The sequence below is a fragment of the Chelonia mydas genome, chromosome 10 (assembly GCF_015237465.2).
Source record: "Chelonia mydas isolate rCheMyd1 chromosome 10, rCheMyd1.pri.v2, whole genome shotgun sequence".
Classification (NCBI taxonomy): domain Eukaryota; kingdom Metazoa; phylum Chordata; order Testudines; family Cheloniidae; genus Chelonia; species Chelonia mydas.
This window is the reverse complement of record NC_051250.2, coordinates 57,227,349-57,244,121: the sequence shown is the minus strand read 5'-3', so window position 1 is coordinate 57,244,121 and position 16,773 is coordinate 57,227,349. Positions and strand designations below refer to the sequence as shown.

The window sequence follows — 16,773 nt, the reverse complement described above, 5'->3', positions numbered from 1 at the left end:
CTTTAAAAAGGCTGTGACTGGAGTCCTCTGCGCTGGTCCTATGCCCCGAGTTTCAACTTCCTGCAAAATAGTGAGAGGTAATTGCAAATGTAATTGTTGTGAGCCCAGATTCCTTTTCGCTGTAGCAGTGTGCGCTGCCCGCTCCTAACACGCTATTCCAGAACTCGTGCACGGCTTGCAATGAATAAAAAGGTTTTAAAAAGTATCTAAGGCACATCTCGTTCAGATAGCTGTATTGTGCCTTATATCTGTTCACGGACATTATTAGCAAAATAACAGAGTAACTTGAGACTGAACAGCAAACTGTTGGGTCCGGGGAGAGGAAAGCAGCTATTGACTTTGAAAGGAAAATGTGAATCTTCAAAGACACACAAACGCTTTCAGCCTGTATGATAAAATGGGGAACCACAAATTAAGTCAGCAAATTGAGTATTGCTTGGGAATAGGGAGTCGGCTTTGCTGTTGTTTTTTGGCTTAGGAAACAGGTGCCTGCCCTACCCGTATCCTGAAGGCACGAGCCACGCACGCGATTACATGGTGGATGCCCAACTGGACACTGCAATTATCACATCCGAAACTGCCAAGCACGCGCTCGCCTCTTAGCACCCTCCCCACCTGTTCCCTCGGGCTCGCGCCGCTGGGCCGCGCGCCTTCGCCACTCCCCGTCGGACTCAAACCCGCCGGCGCTGCGTGCTCTGCTTCTCGCGCCCTTCACTTCCTCGGGCTCGCGTCGCTAGCGTACAACCAGCTCCTCGCTCCGCCCCCTGCCCAGGCTCAAATCGAGCCTCTAGGCCGCGCCTCTCCTACTTCTCGCGCGCGCTCCCCACCCCAGCGGCGATCTGAAGCGGCTCCCCTCCCACCCACACGTCCCAGGGGTGGCGCCGCGGGGCGGAGCCGTTGCCTGTCATGGCGTCCAGGGCGCTGCTGGCGAAGGAACAGCTTCTGCGGAGCCAGTAGAGAGCTAGGCAGGCAGGCGGGCGGGCGGCGGGCCAGCCATGGAGAGCTTGGCGCAGCCCCCGCCGCCCCCGGGCGCGCTGAAGAGGGGCGGCGGGGGCGCTGCGGGCCGAATCATCCTGGAGGGGTCGGTGGACAAAGAGGCGGGGGGTAGCAGCAGGGATGGACCTGTGACTGCTGAGGAGGGCGGCGGGCAGTGGGGTCCGTCCCCTCCACTTCTTCCCCCGCCTGCCGCGGGCCCCGGGAGGGACTCTCCTGCCTCGCTGGGGTCTCCTGTGCTGGCCGGTGAGAGCCGCCGGTCCGCTGCGGACTGCGCGGAGCCAGCCGTGACTGAGGACCCTGAGGCGGCTCCTGGCTTGGAGACCGGCCCCGGGGAGGCCGGCAGCATCGGCGACCCCAGCCCCCCAGAGGAGGAGTCGCGGAGCTTGGACTCCCTGGAGTCCTTCTCCAACCTGCACTCCTGCTGCCCGAGCAGCTCCGAGCTCAATAGTGATGCCGAGGAGGCGGTGGCGGCAGCAGAGGGCAAGGCCCCGACCCCCGGAGGGGACGGGCCCACGGCGGCGGCTCAGCTCTTGTCGGCCTCTAAGGAGCGCTTTCCCGGCCAGTCGGTCTATCACATCAAGTGGGTCCGCTGGAAGGAGGAGAACACGCCGATCATCACCCAGAACGAGAACGGGCCCTGCCCGCTGCTGGCCATCATGAACGTGCTGCTGCTGGCTTGGAAGGTATCGTATCCCCCGGGCCGGGAGTAATTGACAATGTCTATAGCAGCAGAAACGCACCTGAGGCTTCGCGCAGACCCAGTTACAGTCTCCTTGATAGTGGAGATGCGCACAGCCCCGCACTACATATATCTCACTTTGTGTTATGATTTGTAGAGCTCTGGAAACGTACAAGATGCTTCACAAACCTAATAGCTATTCCTGTAGCCCTGGAAACATGCACAGTACTTCTGTAATCACAAATCTATATAGTGTGACAACCTATACACAACTATTTATGTCAGACCTATTACTACAGCATTAGACACTACACTTCTTAAAGGGAAGCCTATTATTGTTGATATGCTTTACATAACACTTAAAGTGTGCACATCTCTCACTCCAAGTGCTGGGAAAATACATGGGATCTTGCAAAACAGTTCTATTATTTGTACTGTGTAGCACTGGCAATATAGGTAAGACTGTGTTTTGTAAAGTGCTGCTATTACTTTTTAAATAGCAATAGTAATGTAGATGGTGCTTCACAAAACAATCATAACAGTGATATATTACTGGAAATGTGTGTAGCAGTCTAAGAAATAGAAATCTGTTCTACAAATTGGTGGTGATGGGAACATGCATGACAATTTGCAGAAAGTTACCTGTTTTCAGGAATGCTGGGCCTGTATACAGTTATTTATAAATATAAACCTATTATTGCTGTTTGGCAAATAAATAACTGGCGTAGTGTTTTACTAAGCACATCCCTAATAATAATTACACAGCTGTAATTGTATAAAGCATATTGTAAAGATCTAATATTAATTAGTATTATATGCCAAGATTGTGCAAAGGACTGGGAACCAGAAACTCCCATGTTCTAATCCTGTCTTGAATAATAACTTATCCAAGGCTGCAATGGAAATCATTTTAACTTCTGTCTCAATTTTTCCCATCTATAAAATGGGGATAATCCTTCTCTACAATTCATAGCATGGTGTTAAGATTAATATTTATAAGGGGATTTTGAAAAGGAAGTAGCTATTAATGCTAAGTAGTAACTTGCATTCCCCTTTAAAACCACCCAGAGGGTTTCCCCTCTCAAGAAGAGCCAATTATCTAACCCAAACAGATGCACCCTGACTGTTATCCCACGTACTGTAAGATATTGTGACAGCTCTGGGCAATTGCATCTGTATTTCCTCTCATTGGTCAAGTTAAGGGCACCCACTCTGAGGCTTCTAGCTCCTCAGCCATTTCCTTTGTGGGTGGAGACCCCCCCTCCCCTTCTGATCATGGTATTTCCAAGCTACACAGTTCTCTGCCTTCATTATGTTGTTCCCAGCCCAGACAGGTTACCTGAGGATAACAACTTGCTTTCTCTTCAGAGATGGCTAACAGGTGTAATTGCTATAGTTATAAGTTACCACAGGTTACATGTTCATTACAGCTTCAGCTCAGAACAAACATCCAGCCTTATGAGGCCTCAGCAGGCCCAGTCCTTCCACCCTTAGCCTAAGGAGTGGGGTAATCTGTGGACCAGAGGATCTGTCTGTTTGCTGGATCAAGAAGAAGGCCCTGAGCTAGTTTAAAACAAGACTGTTTGTTCAAAAATCCTTTCTTTGTCTGTTGGTCCTTGCAGAATCCATTTTGAGCTAGTGTAGTGATTTTCAAACTTTTGTACTGGTGACCCCTTTCACATAGCAAGCCTCTGAGTGCAACCTCCTCCCCCCCATAAATTAAGAACACTTTTTTATATACATAACACCATTATAAATGCTGGAGGCAAAGCGGGGTTTGGAGTGGAGTCTGACAGCTCGTGACCCCCACCCCCGTAATAACCTTGTGACCCCCTGAGGGGTCCCAATCCCTAGTTTGAGAACCCCTGAGCTAGTGCATCTCTCTCCAGATGGGTGGCTTCAAAGGGTTGATAACAGAAGTAGTACATTGGCATTCCCCATCCTTACTAATGGAAGTCCATACAAAGCCACAATAATACACAATTGCATTCTTAATACAATGTACCCCAAAGGTCTTAACCCTAATTGAATAAAGTTTAACTTAATTCAGTAAAGTTAATCTTAATTCCATAAGGTTTGTTCAGGATATTACCAGTCTTTCACAAGTATCACTCAGGCAATCAGCACAGGAAGGCTTAGGGCAAGAAGTAGGTTTTTTTGAAGAATTTGAATGAGCAAGGGAAAGATAGAGTGGGAGGCTGTTTCAAATGTAGCATGTGACATGAAAAAAGTAAAGAGCCAAAAGTGGTTAAGAGGTAGGTGTTGGGAATCTTCAGGATGTACAAAGCATTTTATAAATGTCAGTGGAGGTTTTACCTTTGACTTAAATGGGAGCAGCATTGGGCCAAATATTCATACAGCTTCGCTACTGAAATGCAGATATCTTTGGCACGTAGGGTGGCAATCAGGATTATACTATATTATACCTTCATAAATCTCCAGGTGGAGATGACCTTACAAACAAAGCAAAAACCGACTTTTAAAATTAACCCAGACTGTCTCCTTCTCCAGAGTGAAGTGGTTTTGTGCCGTATTTATATGTGATGAAACCCCAGATTAGAATGTTTGTGATTAAGAAGCAGTGTTCTCCTACTAAATAGAGGGATTTTGTTTTAATTAGACAAAGATAAGTGGTGTTAATCCAACAATTATTGGTGTTTTTTTTTTAAAGTCAGGAGGAAGGATATCTCCTAAATATAGTCTAGTCATATATTTCATTTATCATTAGAAAGAAGGGTGCAGTCACTATGACTCGGGCTCCTTGTCTGTCACTGAGGTCGTGGAAGTCATGGATTCCGTGACTTCTGCAGCAGCCTGTGTGGCTGACCCCGGGACAGCCACATGGGCCGGCCGCACTGGGCGGTCTTGCGGCCAGCCGCACTTTTCTGCTTTTGACAAAACAGTGGGACACACAAGAAATGAAGAGAGAGGATAGTAAAAGGTGGGGGAAATACAGCTGCTTTTGCTGTTTTTAGGGGACAGGATGGCTAGTCAGTTATGGATGGATGCTTTGGGCTGGCAGGTTGGCCACAACAGCTGTTGCTCTGGATCCTAGCTTACCTCCCTGGTCAGGAATGTAATTTGGCTGGCCTTGTCAGGTTCCTCTCCTTCACTGCTTCTTCTAAGGCTGGACAGACCTCGGTGGGCTGCCTTGTCTTGTCGTGCTGGTGCTATGCAGTGCAGTTTGTTTTAGAATTGAGTAGAAAAGTTGAAACATACAAAGAGGACAGGAGGAAGATAGTGGAGGGATAAAAAGGGGGAGCAGTGATGGTTCCCGTTGGTATGCCAAGGTCTGAGTTTCACAACAAAAATTTTCCATTAGTAGCTCCCCCCCACCCCGCAAAGTCTCTTCTTAGAGACCTCAAAAATGGGATGTTGAGTGGAATAGCCCATCCTCTTATTATTTTGTCCACCAAATAGGCTTAATTTTTTCAGCACCAAATTGGGTCTGTTGATTTCTGGTTCCCTACTCCTCTTGTTTACCAGAAGTGATCTTAACACAGTCCTTGGTTGGCTTTAGTAGACAGTCTTTTGCATTTATTCTTAAACAATTTTATATAACAGGTAATTGGGACAATTTATGAACCTTTACCTACTTTCCAGCTGTTAAACTCACAGTTGGAGTAGAACCTGTGATGCCCCAATTATTACCATGCATAATATGTATGTATAATTATAGACTCTTACCTTGCACCCAAAATTTTACATGACTTTTGTGCACCATGATCATGTGTCACTATGTATTTATATGAGTGAACAGTGTAATCTCTAATTTTATAAATAAGGTAACAATGTTTCCCTGAAAAATCAGAAGTCTCTCTAATTTCAGGGCCTGTCCTAATATTCCTGTTAGTATTACAGAAGAGAGTTCTGTCCTGATTTATGAAATTCCCAGCAGATTGGCTACCAGAAGTAGCTGCTAGCCAGCTAAATTGGTGAAATTGATCACACACTGAGTAAGCGTGCATGTACTTCAGGGACCTCCACTTAATTTGTTGTACAGTAATATTTTACCCCCTACATTTAATTAAATCTCCTGGCTAACTGCCCCACCCCAACTTGCTTTACTTCCCCATCACCCCCTCCCAAACTATAATCAGATATATGTTGACACTGGTGAGAGTGGCAAGCTTATTTGCAGCTGATCTGCACCACATCTGTATGTAGCTGGCTACTGATCCAGGCTGATGATAGGTGTCCACATTCTGCTCACTCTCCCTACACCATGGGTGAAAACTGGATTGTGGCAGGGAATTGTGGGGATGGGAACAGGGGACCAAAGCCTGAGAGTTAGGATAAAGAGAATGAGCATACTGTGTGTGTTAGTGAGAGATATCATGAGGTATCTAGAGCGGAAATGTAGAGCAGAGTGCAGCAAGGATGTAGGGAGAAGAAAAAGTGAGGGAAGTGGGGGGGGGGGGGTGGAGAGGGAAGAAAGATTAAAATATAGAGAATAGAACAGTGGTCTTTCTCCTCCTTTCTTCACCCATCAAACCCTTTACCACCATAGGTGTTACTGTTTTCCTTGAAAATCTGGTCACCCTATAAACAAACATGTCATGGTCTCAAACTATTGTGAATAACATTTACAGCAACTTAAAGTAAGGGGTATGTCATGGTTACAGGGCCAATAGCATCTCTATGCCTTTCTTGAGTGCATCCCCTCAGGTGACTTGTACTTTTACCTATCCTGGGGTGGAATTCCACAACTCTCCCACTCTTAAAGTAGACCCAGGGCTACAATATTCTGTGTATCAACTGTTCTTACCGAGCAGGTCTGACTGACTTCATACACTTGTGGTTCTTCCTCTCAGGAGTCTGACCAGAAGCATATGGTGATCAGACTTCTTAAAACCAATGTATTATTTATTTTAGCAATAAAAACTAAGCGTTTAGAAAAGAGGATTTTAAAACAGTGAACACCCATGCCTAATTTACCTAAACGCTTACCATCCTCTGACTATAATCTTGGCAGGCCTAACTTCTTCAGGCACCCCATCCTGTCTCTCTAGCCCCTCCCCCTGATAATTACCCGATTCTCTTGGGAAAGTTCCTTTAACCTGCCAGAAGTCTTTCATTTCCTGTGTTTACAGGAATTTTGTGGATTAGCTGCAGAGGGGGCAAAATCTTCAAAGTTATGATCATGGCATTGTTCCTCTGCAAACACATGAGGGTTGTAAAAATGTGGTTTTTCTTAAGTCATTCCTTCCCTTCTTGCCTGTTTTTTTCAGACTCTCCTGTTGTGTTAAATCAATATAGGGACACAGAAAATGTCTAAATAACGAGGTTAATATACAGGATTCATAGAATCATAGGACTGGAACAGACCTCAAGAGGTCATCTAGTCTGGTCCCCTGCACTCATGGCAGGACCAAGTATTATCTAGACCATCCCTGACAGGTGTTTGTGGAATCTCCATCACTGGAGATTTTTAAGAGCAGGTTAGACAATCTCGCTAGGCAATTTATTCCAGTGCTTAATCACCCTGACAGTTAGGAAGTTTTTCATAATGTCCAACCTAAACCTCCCTTGTTGCAATTTAAGCCCGTTGCTTCTTGTCCTATCCTCAGAGGTTAAGAACAATTTTTCTCCCTCCTCTTTGTAACAACTTTTTATGTACTTGAAAACTGTTCTCATGTCTCCCCGCTGCTTTTTTTTTTTTGGGGGGGGGGGCAACAGTGTTACACTGTTGACTCCTATTTAGTTTGTGGTCCACTATGACCCCCAGATCCCTTCCGCAAAAAGTACAGTACTCCTTCGAGGTAGTCATTATCAATTTTGTTTGTGTGCAACTGATTGTTCCTTCTCAAGTGGAGTACTTTGCATTTGTCCTTATTGAATTTCATCCTGTTTAGTTCAGACTGTTTTTTTCAGTTTGTCCAGATCATTTTGAATTACAGTCCTATCCTCCAAAGCACTTGCAACCCCTCCCCACCCTAGCTTGGTATTGTCCGCAAACTTTATAAGTGTACTCTCTATGCCATTATGTAAATAATTGATTAAGATGTTGAACCGAACAGAGCAGCTCTAAATTCATCATAGATTATCTCTGACTTTTGTATATACAGATTCATTGATCAGATTGTCTAAAGTCTTTTTAGCAATTCACATTCTACTGTTAATCACAAATACTGAGTCTACCTTGACTTATTGAAGACCTTGGGTAGTTCTTGATCAGTTTGTTTCAAAAAGTTTGCTTTGGTAAAAGCTGCAGTAACTGGCAGGGTTGAGCTGTACAGTGCAGCAAAAAGGTAAATATGCTCCAGTATTTTTTTTCTAATGATTTTTTTTCTAGTGGTGATGAAAATGCAATCTGTCATTTCAGCAAGATTTTTCAGTTCTTACTCTGTCAGGTAGAAGAAAAATCAATCAGTATTTTTTTGAGAAGTCCACATCAGTCTCAGCCTTAGCAATTTTGAGAGAGGCTACAAAAAGAAACATTATGTACAACTAAGTGACTCTGAGAATTCTGCCTCTGTTTAATCACACTTCTGGGGTAGTACCTCTGGCAACGCTTGAGTTTTGGTAACCTTCTGGAAAAGCAGTACTCATTGGATCTGCACAAATACCTCCTTATATATCAAATGTTTGTAACCAAAATTGTAAGAAAGTTGTGTGGTTCCCAACTAGCACAGCTCCTTCCCTAAAGAGAGATTAGAAGTTTGAGGAAGCAGGAAAGGTGAGCAGGTAACATGAATGTGTATAAACTGTACTTTCAAAGAATTAAAATTACTGGTAAGTAACTTTTTATCTTTTTCTTTTGAAGTGGCTCTGTAGATTCCAACTTGTAGTCTAGCTTGCAGTGCAGCCTCCAGCATGTTGGGCTGACGTGTTAAAGTTAAATAAGAATTGCAGAACTGTTCTCTCAGAGCAAATGTCAGATTAGTGTGCCAGATCGAGAGAACATTTCTGTATAAATGAACACCAGATGGCAGCTGTGATGGCAATGAGACGGGCAGTCCATTGTAGCAAGCCTTTGGAAGGCGTGGAGCAAAGTGTGGCTATCCTTTCAGACTTTATGTATAATGGCCTGGCACACTGAACAACATTCTGATAAATGGCCATTCCCAAGGCATATTGGGCAGCAGATATGAGAGTCAGACTCTGCAGACAGAGAAGGGTGAAATGCACTACTTAAACCCAGGCTCATTCTCTGTATTGCTTGGATTGGATGTGATGTCTTGAACCAAAGCACCTGGGAAATTAAGCTGTGCAGAAACTATTTAAAATTCCTTAGCTAAAACAAATTACTTAAATTAGTAGTTTAAAGTCTAAATTACAAGAAGAAACTAGTACATGTTTGGTCGAAAACCAGAAGCTCTTCTAGCCCCAGAGCAAAAGTGTCTAGTCACCCACAGCTAGCCTCAGAAAGGAAGGAATCCCAAGGCATTTGGGGACCGCAGTATGCTTTGAATTCCTGGTATTGTAAGGCAGGTCTTGTGTAGTCCAACAGTCACTGTTTCCCTAGAAGGATCTATGTCAAAAAATCTGCTCCTTCACAAATGTGACCATTCTAACTTATCTTCTCTTTTCTCTGATGGTGGTCCTATCTGTCCATGACGCCAGTTCTGACCGATGTTTGTTCAATTTTCCCATGACCATTGTGATGGTTTTTAGGGCACCCAGCATTAAGAGTCACCTTGTCATCCCATGTCTCCCATGTGAGGGAGTCTTGACTGTGCCTGGCTGGGTGTCAGCTGCTGAATATCACCGGTCTGTTAGCCACTCAAGCACTTTCTTCTGAGCAATGCCAGCCCTGTCTTCACCTGCAGGTTAACAATAGGTGAACCCTTGTCCCCAAGTCCCTTTGAATTGTTCCCCTTGAATATCCAGCCTTTGACACTGGCTACTCACAGAAATTCCAGCTCCTTTGCCCCCAAAGGAGCAGTGTGCCCAAGTTGTACCTTAAACTCCTCCTCCTGTATGATGTGCAACATTTATAATAGAACAAAATAAGGTTTATATAAGGAAGGATAGAGATTCTACTAGAAACAAGAGTGAGTGATGGAAACGAATGATTAAATATGAAACAATCCTAAAACATGAACCTGGGTCTAAACTTACAATGACAGGTTTCAGAGTAACAGCCATGTTAGTCTGTATTCTCAAAAAGAAAAGGAGTACTTGTGGCACCTTAGAGACTAACCAATTTATTTGGGCATAAGCTTTTGTGAGCTACAGCTCACTTCATCGGATGCATACTGTGGAAAGAGTAGAAGATTTAAACTTATAATAGTTGTCTTTTCTGTTTAATAAAGTACATTTTCCCCCCAAGATCCAGGCTGTTGCAGAAATGGCTGGCTTCCTAAGAATCAGGATCCAGTATTTCATGAGAACACTTCGTGCTTCAAGATCTCCCTTCAGAGAAAGGATGCAGAGTACCTCTTTCCTGTGTTAACTGAAATAGTTTTTCCTTTCCATTCATAGATAGGGTGAACCTGTAAGGTGGGAAATTTATCCAAATCCACAGCTCAGTCAATTTTCACCTTTATTTATAAATGTTCAGACAGATTTATTGTTCATATTTTCTGAACATACACATATGCCAGACAATAGACAGATAAGACGGAAAAGGTAGGGACCCAAATTATGATGTTCCAGGGTACTGGGAAGCTCTCCTGAACTTCATGATGGTTGTCTAGGTTGCTGGTCTGGTCCTTCAGTCTCATTTCTTCAGTTTCCAGTACAGTATTTCTCTGATTTGGGCTCTTGTTCACTTGGGTTTTTATAGTTTTTCATATTACACGTTCATTAACTGTCCTCCAACCAACATTAAGAGTTGTATTACATAACCCATACAATACACATGCACAAGCTTCACTTTCTATAACTTTTACTGTCTACCCTGTTTTCATGTCATCTTACTCCTGTTTTTCCCAATATAGAAGCTTTTAGCATGACATTTTGTGTGCGATTGTACTGATTAACTTCCTCTTGTTTCTTCCAGTACAATAAATAACTTTATTTTTTTCCCTGTCAGCTGTGAGCATTATCTAAACAAGTCTGTGTGAAAGAAATGAATGTGGTCTTGCCATTCTGTCAGGCAAGACTAGGCCAAGGCATAAGTATTACACAATCCAAACTTATTCACTGTTAGAGACTAACAAAAAAGTGAGCTGTAGCTCACGGAAGCTTATGCTCGAATAAATTTGTTAGTCTCTAAGGTGCCACAAGTACTCCTTTTCTTTTTGCGGTTACAGACTAACACGGCTGCTACTCTGAAACTTATTCACTGTTGTGACATTTGCCAGGGCGCAACCTGAACTACTGGACTGCTGTGTTTCCTTAGCCCTCCAGCCTAAGATGCCCTTTACACTGCTTACCTGTCAGAACTGCAACCCCTCTAGGCTCTGCTCACTCACAGTGGCTAGCATGTAAAGCAGGGGTTCTCAAACCGGGGGGGTTGTGACCCCTCAGGGGGTTGCAAGGTGATTACATTGTGGTCACGAGCTGTCAGCTGTGTGGAGCTGGCAGCTCCAATCCTCAATTAAATTACCCCCCCTTAGTTTATAAGAGGGATCACACTTTGAGGCTTGCTATGTGAAAGGGGTCACCAATAGAAAAAGTTTGAAAACCCCTGATGTAAAGTCCCTCCCAGCCATCCATGAATAGATACAGGGGGACGCCTGCATATCACTCAGTCCCAAAATAGGAAAATGTAGTTGTAAAACCACAAACCTTGGCAAGAAGTTTGAGGTGAATAGAGTACCTGCACTACTGCTAACCTTTTTAAAGAATTGACTAGGATTCAGGTTAACTATGTCCCATTTACTGATGTTTTCAAACTTTTAAAATAATAGTTCTGTCTCTCATAGGTATAGTGTGGATTAGTTAATGGTCGTATGATGAAGCCTCAGATATAAAGTGCTTGTAGACCTCTTTTTTGCAAATTGTTGCAGTATAGTTACTTTGGAAATGAAACATTTTGTGGAGTTAGGTGGTTTCAGGTATGCTGTTACAGGGACTGTGTATGAGTACTGAAGATTTTGTTAATTTCTATTTTGCTGTAGAAAATGTAAGTATTAAAGCCCCATAAAATCATATAATTTGAATGTAAACTAAATAAATGATTCAGCCATTACCAAGGTGTCCTATATTTAATCTCACTTTAACTATATCCCCAGCACATTAACGTAGAAAGGACAACTTTTCAGTGGCTTTGATTTAGGTCCTTTTCTATAACTGCATATACCATATGTATGTCAGATTTATCCTTTTCAGTTCATGAATATCAAGCTGGATAAAAATTGATTTAACATTCTTATTTAAATCTGATCTTTTACATTACATTAAACATAGGTTTAATTTTTAACAAATAGGACAACCTATATTAAGGCGTAAATTTACTACAGTCCATTAAAATATATACAGGAAGTATTAAGCAGTACATGTTTTTGGCCTAATTTTAAAGAAAGTCACACCACTGGGGTGGTGGAAGTCACTGGTTAAGAACCTGGACCCAGAGTTTGTTGGCGTGCTAAATCTGCTTTTGATAGCAGTAACCTTGTCTGCAGGTGCAGAGAGAATATTATCCAATTTATTTAACTAGTTCAGTTCAATGACTAATTCATTCAAAGTTAAGAAACCAGTGGGAGTTGAAAAAGCTTGTTCTCTTCCAATCTATGAATAAAAACTAGTCTTGAGAGGAAGAGATCTACTCATTCTAAAATCTTGAACATGGTGATCCGAAACAATCAATGCAGATATTACTTCCTTTCTTTAATCAGTTTTTTTAAATGCAAAAATATGTTTTGATAAACTCTATTTCTTATGTATCCAGGACATTTAAGGTACTTTTATTTTACTAGTTAACAATTTGAAAATGCTGGTTTTGTGCATTTTTAATTGAATTTGAACTTCTGTCAAAATCATAATCATTTGACACAAATCACAAGTAAAAAGACCCCAACGGTTAATAAAGTAAATAAGGAATGTGTCATTCTCAATTTTCTAACATAATATGTAAAAATTCAGAATCTGAATAAAGGTATGGTAAGCTGTAAAATTGCTTAAATGTGTATAGATATCTAATGAATTCTCCTGATTACTATAAAGATACACCAAATTTAGTGTAAAGCATATATGTAGTTGAAAATCAACATGTTATAATGGTTACCAACCAGTGAGAATCAGCTTTACTTTAGGAAAATAATTAAAAAGTACAAATGCAAAATGTGATTAAAATTGATTATTTAAATTAACATTTCCTGCATGCTCATTTAAATCATAATTAAAATGGGTCACTTAAATCTTTTTCATTTAAATTAATTCACCATGACAAATTTTAAGGAGAGCTATCAGAGTGAATTTAACTGGAAAATTTCTCAAAATTATTATGTGGCACTTATATGCAGTCTTATACTTTTGAAATTCTATGGAGAAGTAAAAATATAACACACTGTGCAGAATGTGATACCCATAGCTAAGGTTGCTAGACACTTTCCATCAAAGAACCTATCTTCAGTTGCTTATAACTTTGCCAAACTTAGACTTGTTTGCACTGAAATTTTCTGTTTTAGGTGTATGATTAAGGCTTGTCGTGGTGGTTGTTGAAAGTGGTCAGAAAAAGTGGTTTGACAGTTTCCAAGAATGAGGTTAGGGAAAACTACATTATTTGTCCATGTCTTTTTTAAAAAAAATTCTTTATTGAGAAACTGACACCTCCATTATTTGTAGCAAGGGGTTGAAATTTAGTAGGGCATCAGGCATGTGCTTTTTGCTCTCCCTGTGAAAATTTGCCCACTACTCCTTTGAGGGCAGAGAAGCTGGAATATCTGTGAGTAGCCAGTGTCAAGGGCTAGATATTCCAGGGGAACAATTCAAAGGGACTTGGGGACAAGGGTTCACCTATTGTTAATCTGTAGGTGAAGACAGGGCTGGCATTGTTGAAGTGGCTCTGTAGATTCCAACTTGGAGTCTAGCTTGCACTGCAGCCTCCAGGATGTTGGGCGGCATAGGACCTTATTCTCCTGATGGCACCGCCTTATCCAAGGAGGAATGAGGCACCGGTGGTAACCTAGCCACCTATTCCATCTAGGGGCAAGCCAGCGATGTCACTCTGCTCTCCATCTCTGGCATGCGACTCCCCGGCTGTCTATGTGGGGGAACTGCACCAGTCCCCAGAGGCCTGGCACCACTCACTGGTACCACCCAGTACTGCTCCTCTTTTTGGTCTTCTTTTTTGGAGACCTCGGAGTCCGAGACAGAGTCCTATCATTCAGATAGGTCTAGCGGCAGGAGGTCTAGATCTAGGCGGCACTGCCAGTTCCGTCTGGCATCGTGGCCATCTCAATGGCAACCACCAGCTCAGTGGCCTTCTGGACTCCCTGGGCTTCTCGTGAGGCCCAGGGTCAGAGCCAGGTGTCAAGAGCTAGGTCTGCTTCAGTCATGTCTACATCCTTCATCGCCTCGCAGCACCTGGCACCGAGACTATCTCCGGCTACGATGCTGATGCCTCCGCATGCTGCTCTGACCTCGGCACTGACAACCGTCTCGGCACCATTGGCACACCAGCCCCACGAACAACGTTGACCTTCTTGGTGCTGAGGGCAGTGACCAACATCACGTGCCAGCTCTCTCGTCCTCCCCAGATGAGGCCGTTGCGAGCACTTCAATGGCCCTGGCCTTAGAGGATTGAAGGGTTCCGCAACCATTGTTGCGCAGGGTAGCCCAGAACTTGGGGATCCAGGCAGAGGAACTGGTAGAGGATGCTGATCGCATGGTGGATATCCTTGTTCCCTCTGGGCCCTTGCGTATTGCGCTGCCATTCATCAAAACTAGAAATGAGACCACAAAAACTTTGTGGCAGACTCCGGCCTCTTTGCCCCGTACAGTGAAGAGAAATAAGAGATGCTATTTACTCCCCTCAAAGGGATACGAGCATCTCTGTACTCATCCTCCACCCGACTCCTTGGTGGTGGATGCTGCAAACCAAAGGGAGCACCAGGGGCTTCAGGGATCATCCCCTAAAAATCAGGAGGTGAAAAAGGTGAACTTGTTTGGGAGGAAAATCTACTCCTCCAGTGGTTTGCCGCTCCACATTGCAGACCAACAGGCCATCGTTAGTAGGTACTGTGGAGCGATGGCCAAGTTTGCTGAACTACTACCACCAGACTCCTGCTCTGAATTTAATGCCTTGGTCTGGAGGAAGGCAAACTCATTGCTAGGGCCTCCTTGCAGGCTGCTCTTGATGCTGCGGCCGCCCAAACCATGGCTACGGCGGTGGCCAAGAGAAGGTCCTCTTGGCTCCAGGCCTCTGGACTACCTCGTGAAGTCCAACAGACCATTTAAAACCTACCCTTTGAAGGTCAGGCCTTAATCTCTGAAAAGACAGACAGGAGACTGCACAGTTTAAAAGACTTGAGGGCCACCCTCAAGTCCCTAGGCATATACAGCGCAGGCATTTCAGGCTTCAACCTCCTCTCCAGTTTTACCAGCAAAATTGACAGGACAATTCCTGGAGGAATCATAGAATTATAGAATATCAGGGTTGGAAGGGACCTCAGGAGGTCATCTAGTCCAACCCCCTGCTCAAAACAGGACCAATCCCCGACTAAATCATCCCAGCCAGGGCTTTGTCAAGCCTGACCTTAAAAACTTCTAGGGAAGGAGATTCCACTACCTCCCTAGGTAACGCATTCCAGTGTTTCACCACCCTCATAGTGAAAATTTTTCCTAATATCCAACCTAAATCTCCCCCACTGCAACTTGAGACCATTACTCCTTGTTCTGTAATCAGCTACCACTGAGAACAGTCTAGAGCCATCCTCTTTGGAACCCCCTTTCAGGTAGTTGAAAGCAGCTATCAAATCCCCCCTCATTCTTCTCTTCTGAAGACTAAACATAGAATCATAGAATAACAGAGTTGGAAGGGACCTCTGGAGGCCATCTAGTCCAACCCCCTGCCCAGAGCAGGACCAGTCCCAACTAAATCATCCCAGCCAGGGCTTTGTCAAGCCTGACCTTGTTAAGCATCCCCAGTTCCCTCAGCCTCTCCTCATAAGTCATGTGTTCCAGTGCCCTAATCATTTTTGTTGCCCTTCGCTGGACTCTCTCCAATTTTTCCACATCCTTCTTGTATTGTGGGGCCCAAAACTGGACACAGTACTCCAGATGAGGCCTCACCAATGTCGAATAGAGGGGAACGATCACGTCCCTCGATCTGCTGGCAATGCCCCTACTTATACATCCCAAAATGCCATTGGCCTTCTTGGCAACAAGGGCACACTGTTGACTCATATCCAGCTTCTCGTCCACTGTAACCCCTAGGTCCTTTTCTGCACAACTGCTGCCGAGCCATTCGGTCCCTAGTCTGTAGCGGTGCATTGGATTCTTCCATCCTAAGTGCAGGACTCTGCACTTGTCCTTGTTGAACCTCATCAGATTTCTTTTGGCCCAATCCTCCAATTTCTCTAGGGCCCTCTGTATCCTATCCCTACCCTCCAGTGTATCTATCACTCCTCCCAGTTTAGTGTCATCTGCAAACTTGCTGAGGGTGCAATCCACACCATCCTCCAGATCATTTATGAAGATATTGAACAAAACCGGCCTCAGGACCGACCCCTGGGGCACTTGCCCTTGGTGAATCCATGCTGACTGTTCCTGATCACTTTCCTCTCCTCAAAGTGCTTCAGAATTGATTCCTTGAGGAACTGCTCCATGATTTTTCCAGGGACTGAGGTGAGGCTGTAGGCCTCTCTGGCCTGTAGTTCCCAGGATCCTCCTTCTTCCCTTTTTTAAAGATGGATACTACATTAGCCTTTTTCCAGTCATCTGGGACCTCCCCCGATCGCCATGAGTTTTCAGAGATAATGGCTAATGGCTCTGCAATCACATTCGCCAACTCCTTTAGCACTCTTGGATGTAATGCATCCGGCCCCATGGACTTGTGCTCGTCCAGCTTTTCTAAATAGTTCCGAACCACTTCTTTCTCCACAGAGGGCTGGTCATCGATTCATAGATATTTAGGTCAGAAGGGACCATTATGATCATCTAGTCTGACCTCCTGCACAACGCAGGCCACAGAATTTCACCCACCACTCCTACAAAAAAAACCCTCACACCTATATCTGTGCTATTGAAGTCCTCAAATCGTAGTT

At 44.0% G+C, this 16,773-nt stretch overlaps 1 protein-coding gene across 10 annotated transcripts in view; it reads left to right on the top strand.

Annotated features, from left to right (window-relative positions):
• The first annotated feature begins 995 nt into the window (after nucleotides 1-995).
• MINDY2 (MINDY lysine 48 deubiquitinase 2) overlaps nucleotides 996-16,773 on the top strand; it is a 118,569-nt gene continuing 102,791 nt past the window's right edge. For all 10 annotated transcript variants that reach the window (XR_006284210.1, XR_006284209.1, XR_006284211.1 and 7 more), the window contains exon 1: nucleotides 996-1,679. Coding sequence is in view for 7 of the 10 variants with exons in the window: in XM_043523699.1 (XP_043379634.1) it covers nucleotides 996-1,679 (684 nt within the window). In the remaining 3 variants the exon portion in view is untranslated. The remainder of the gene's footprint in view (nucleotides 1,680-16,773) is intronic.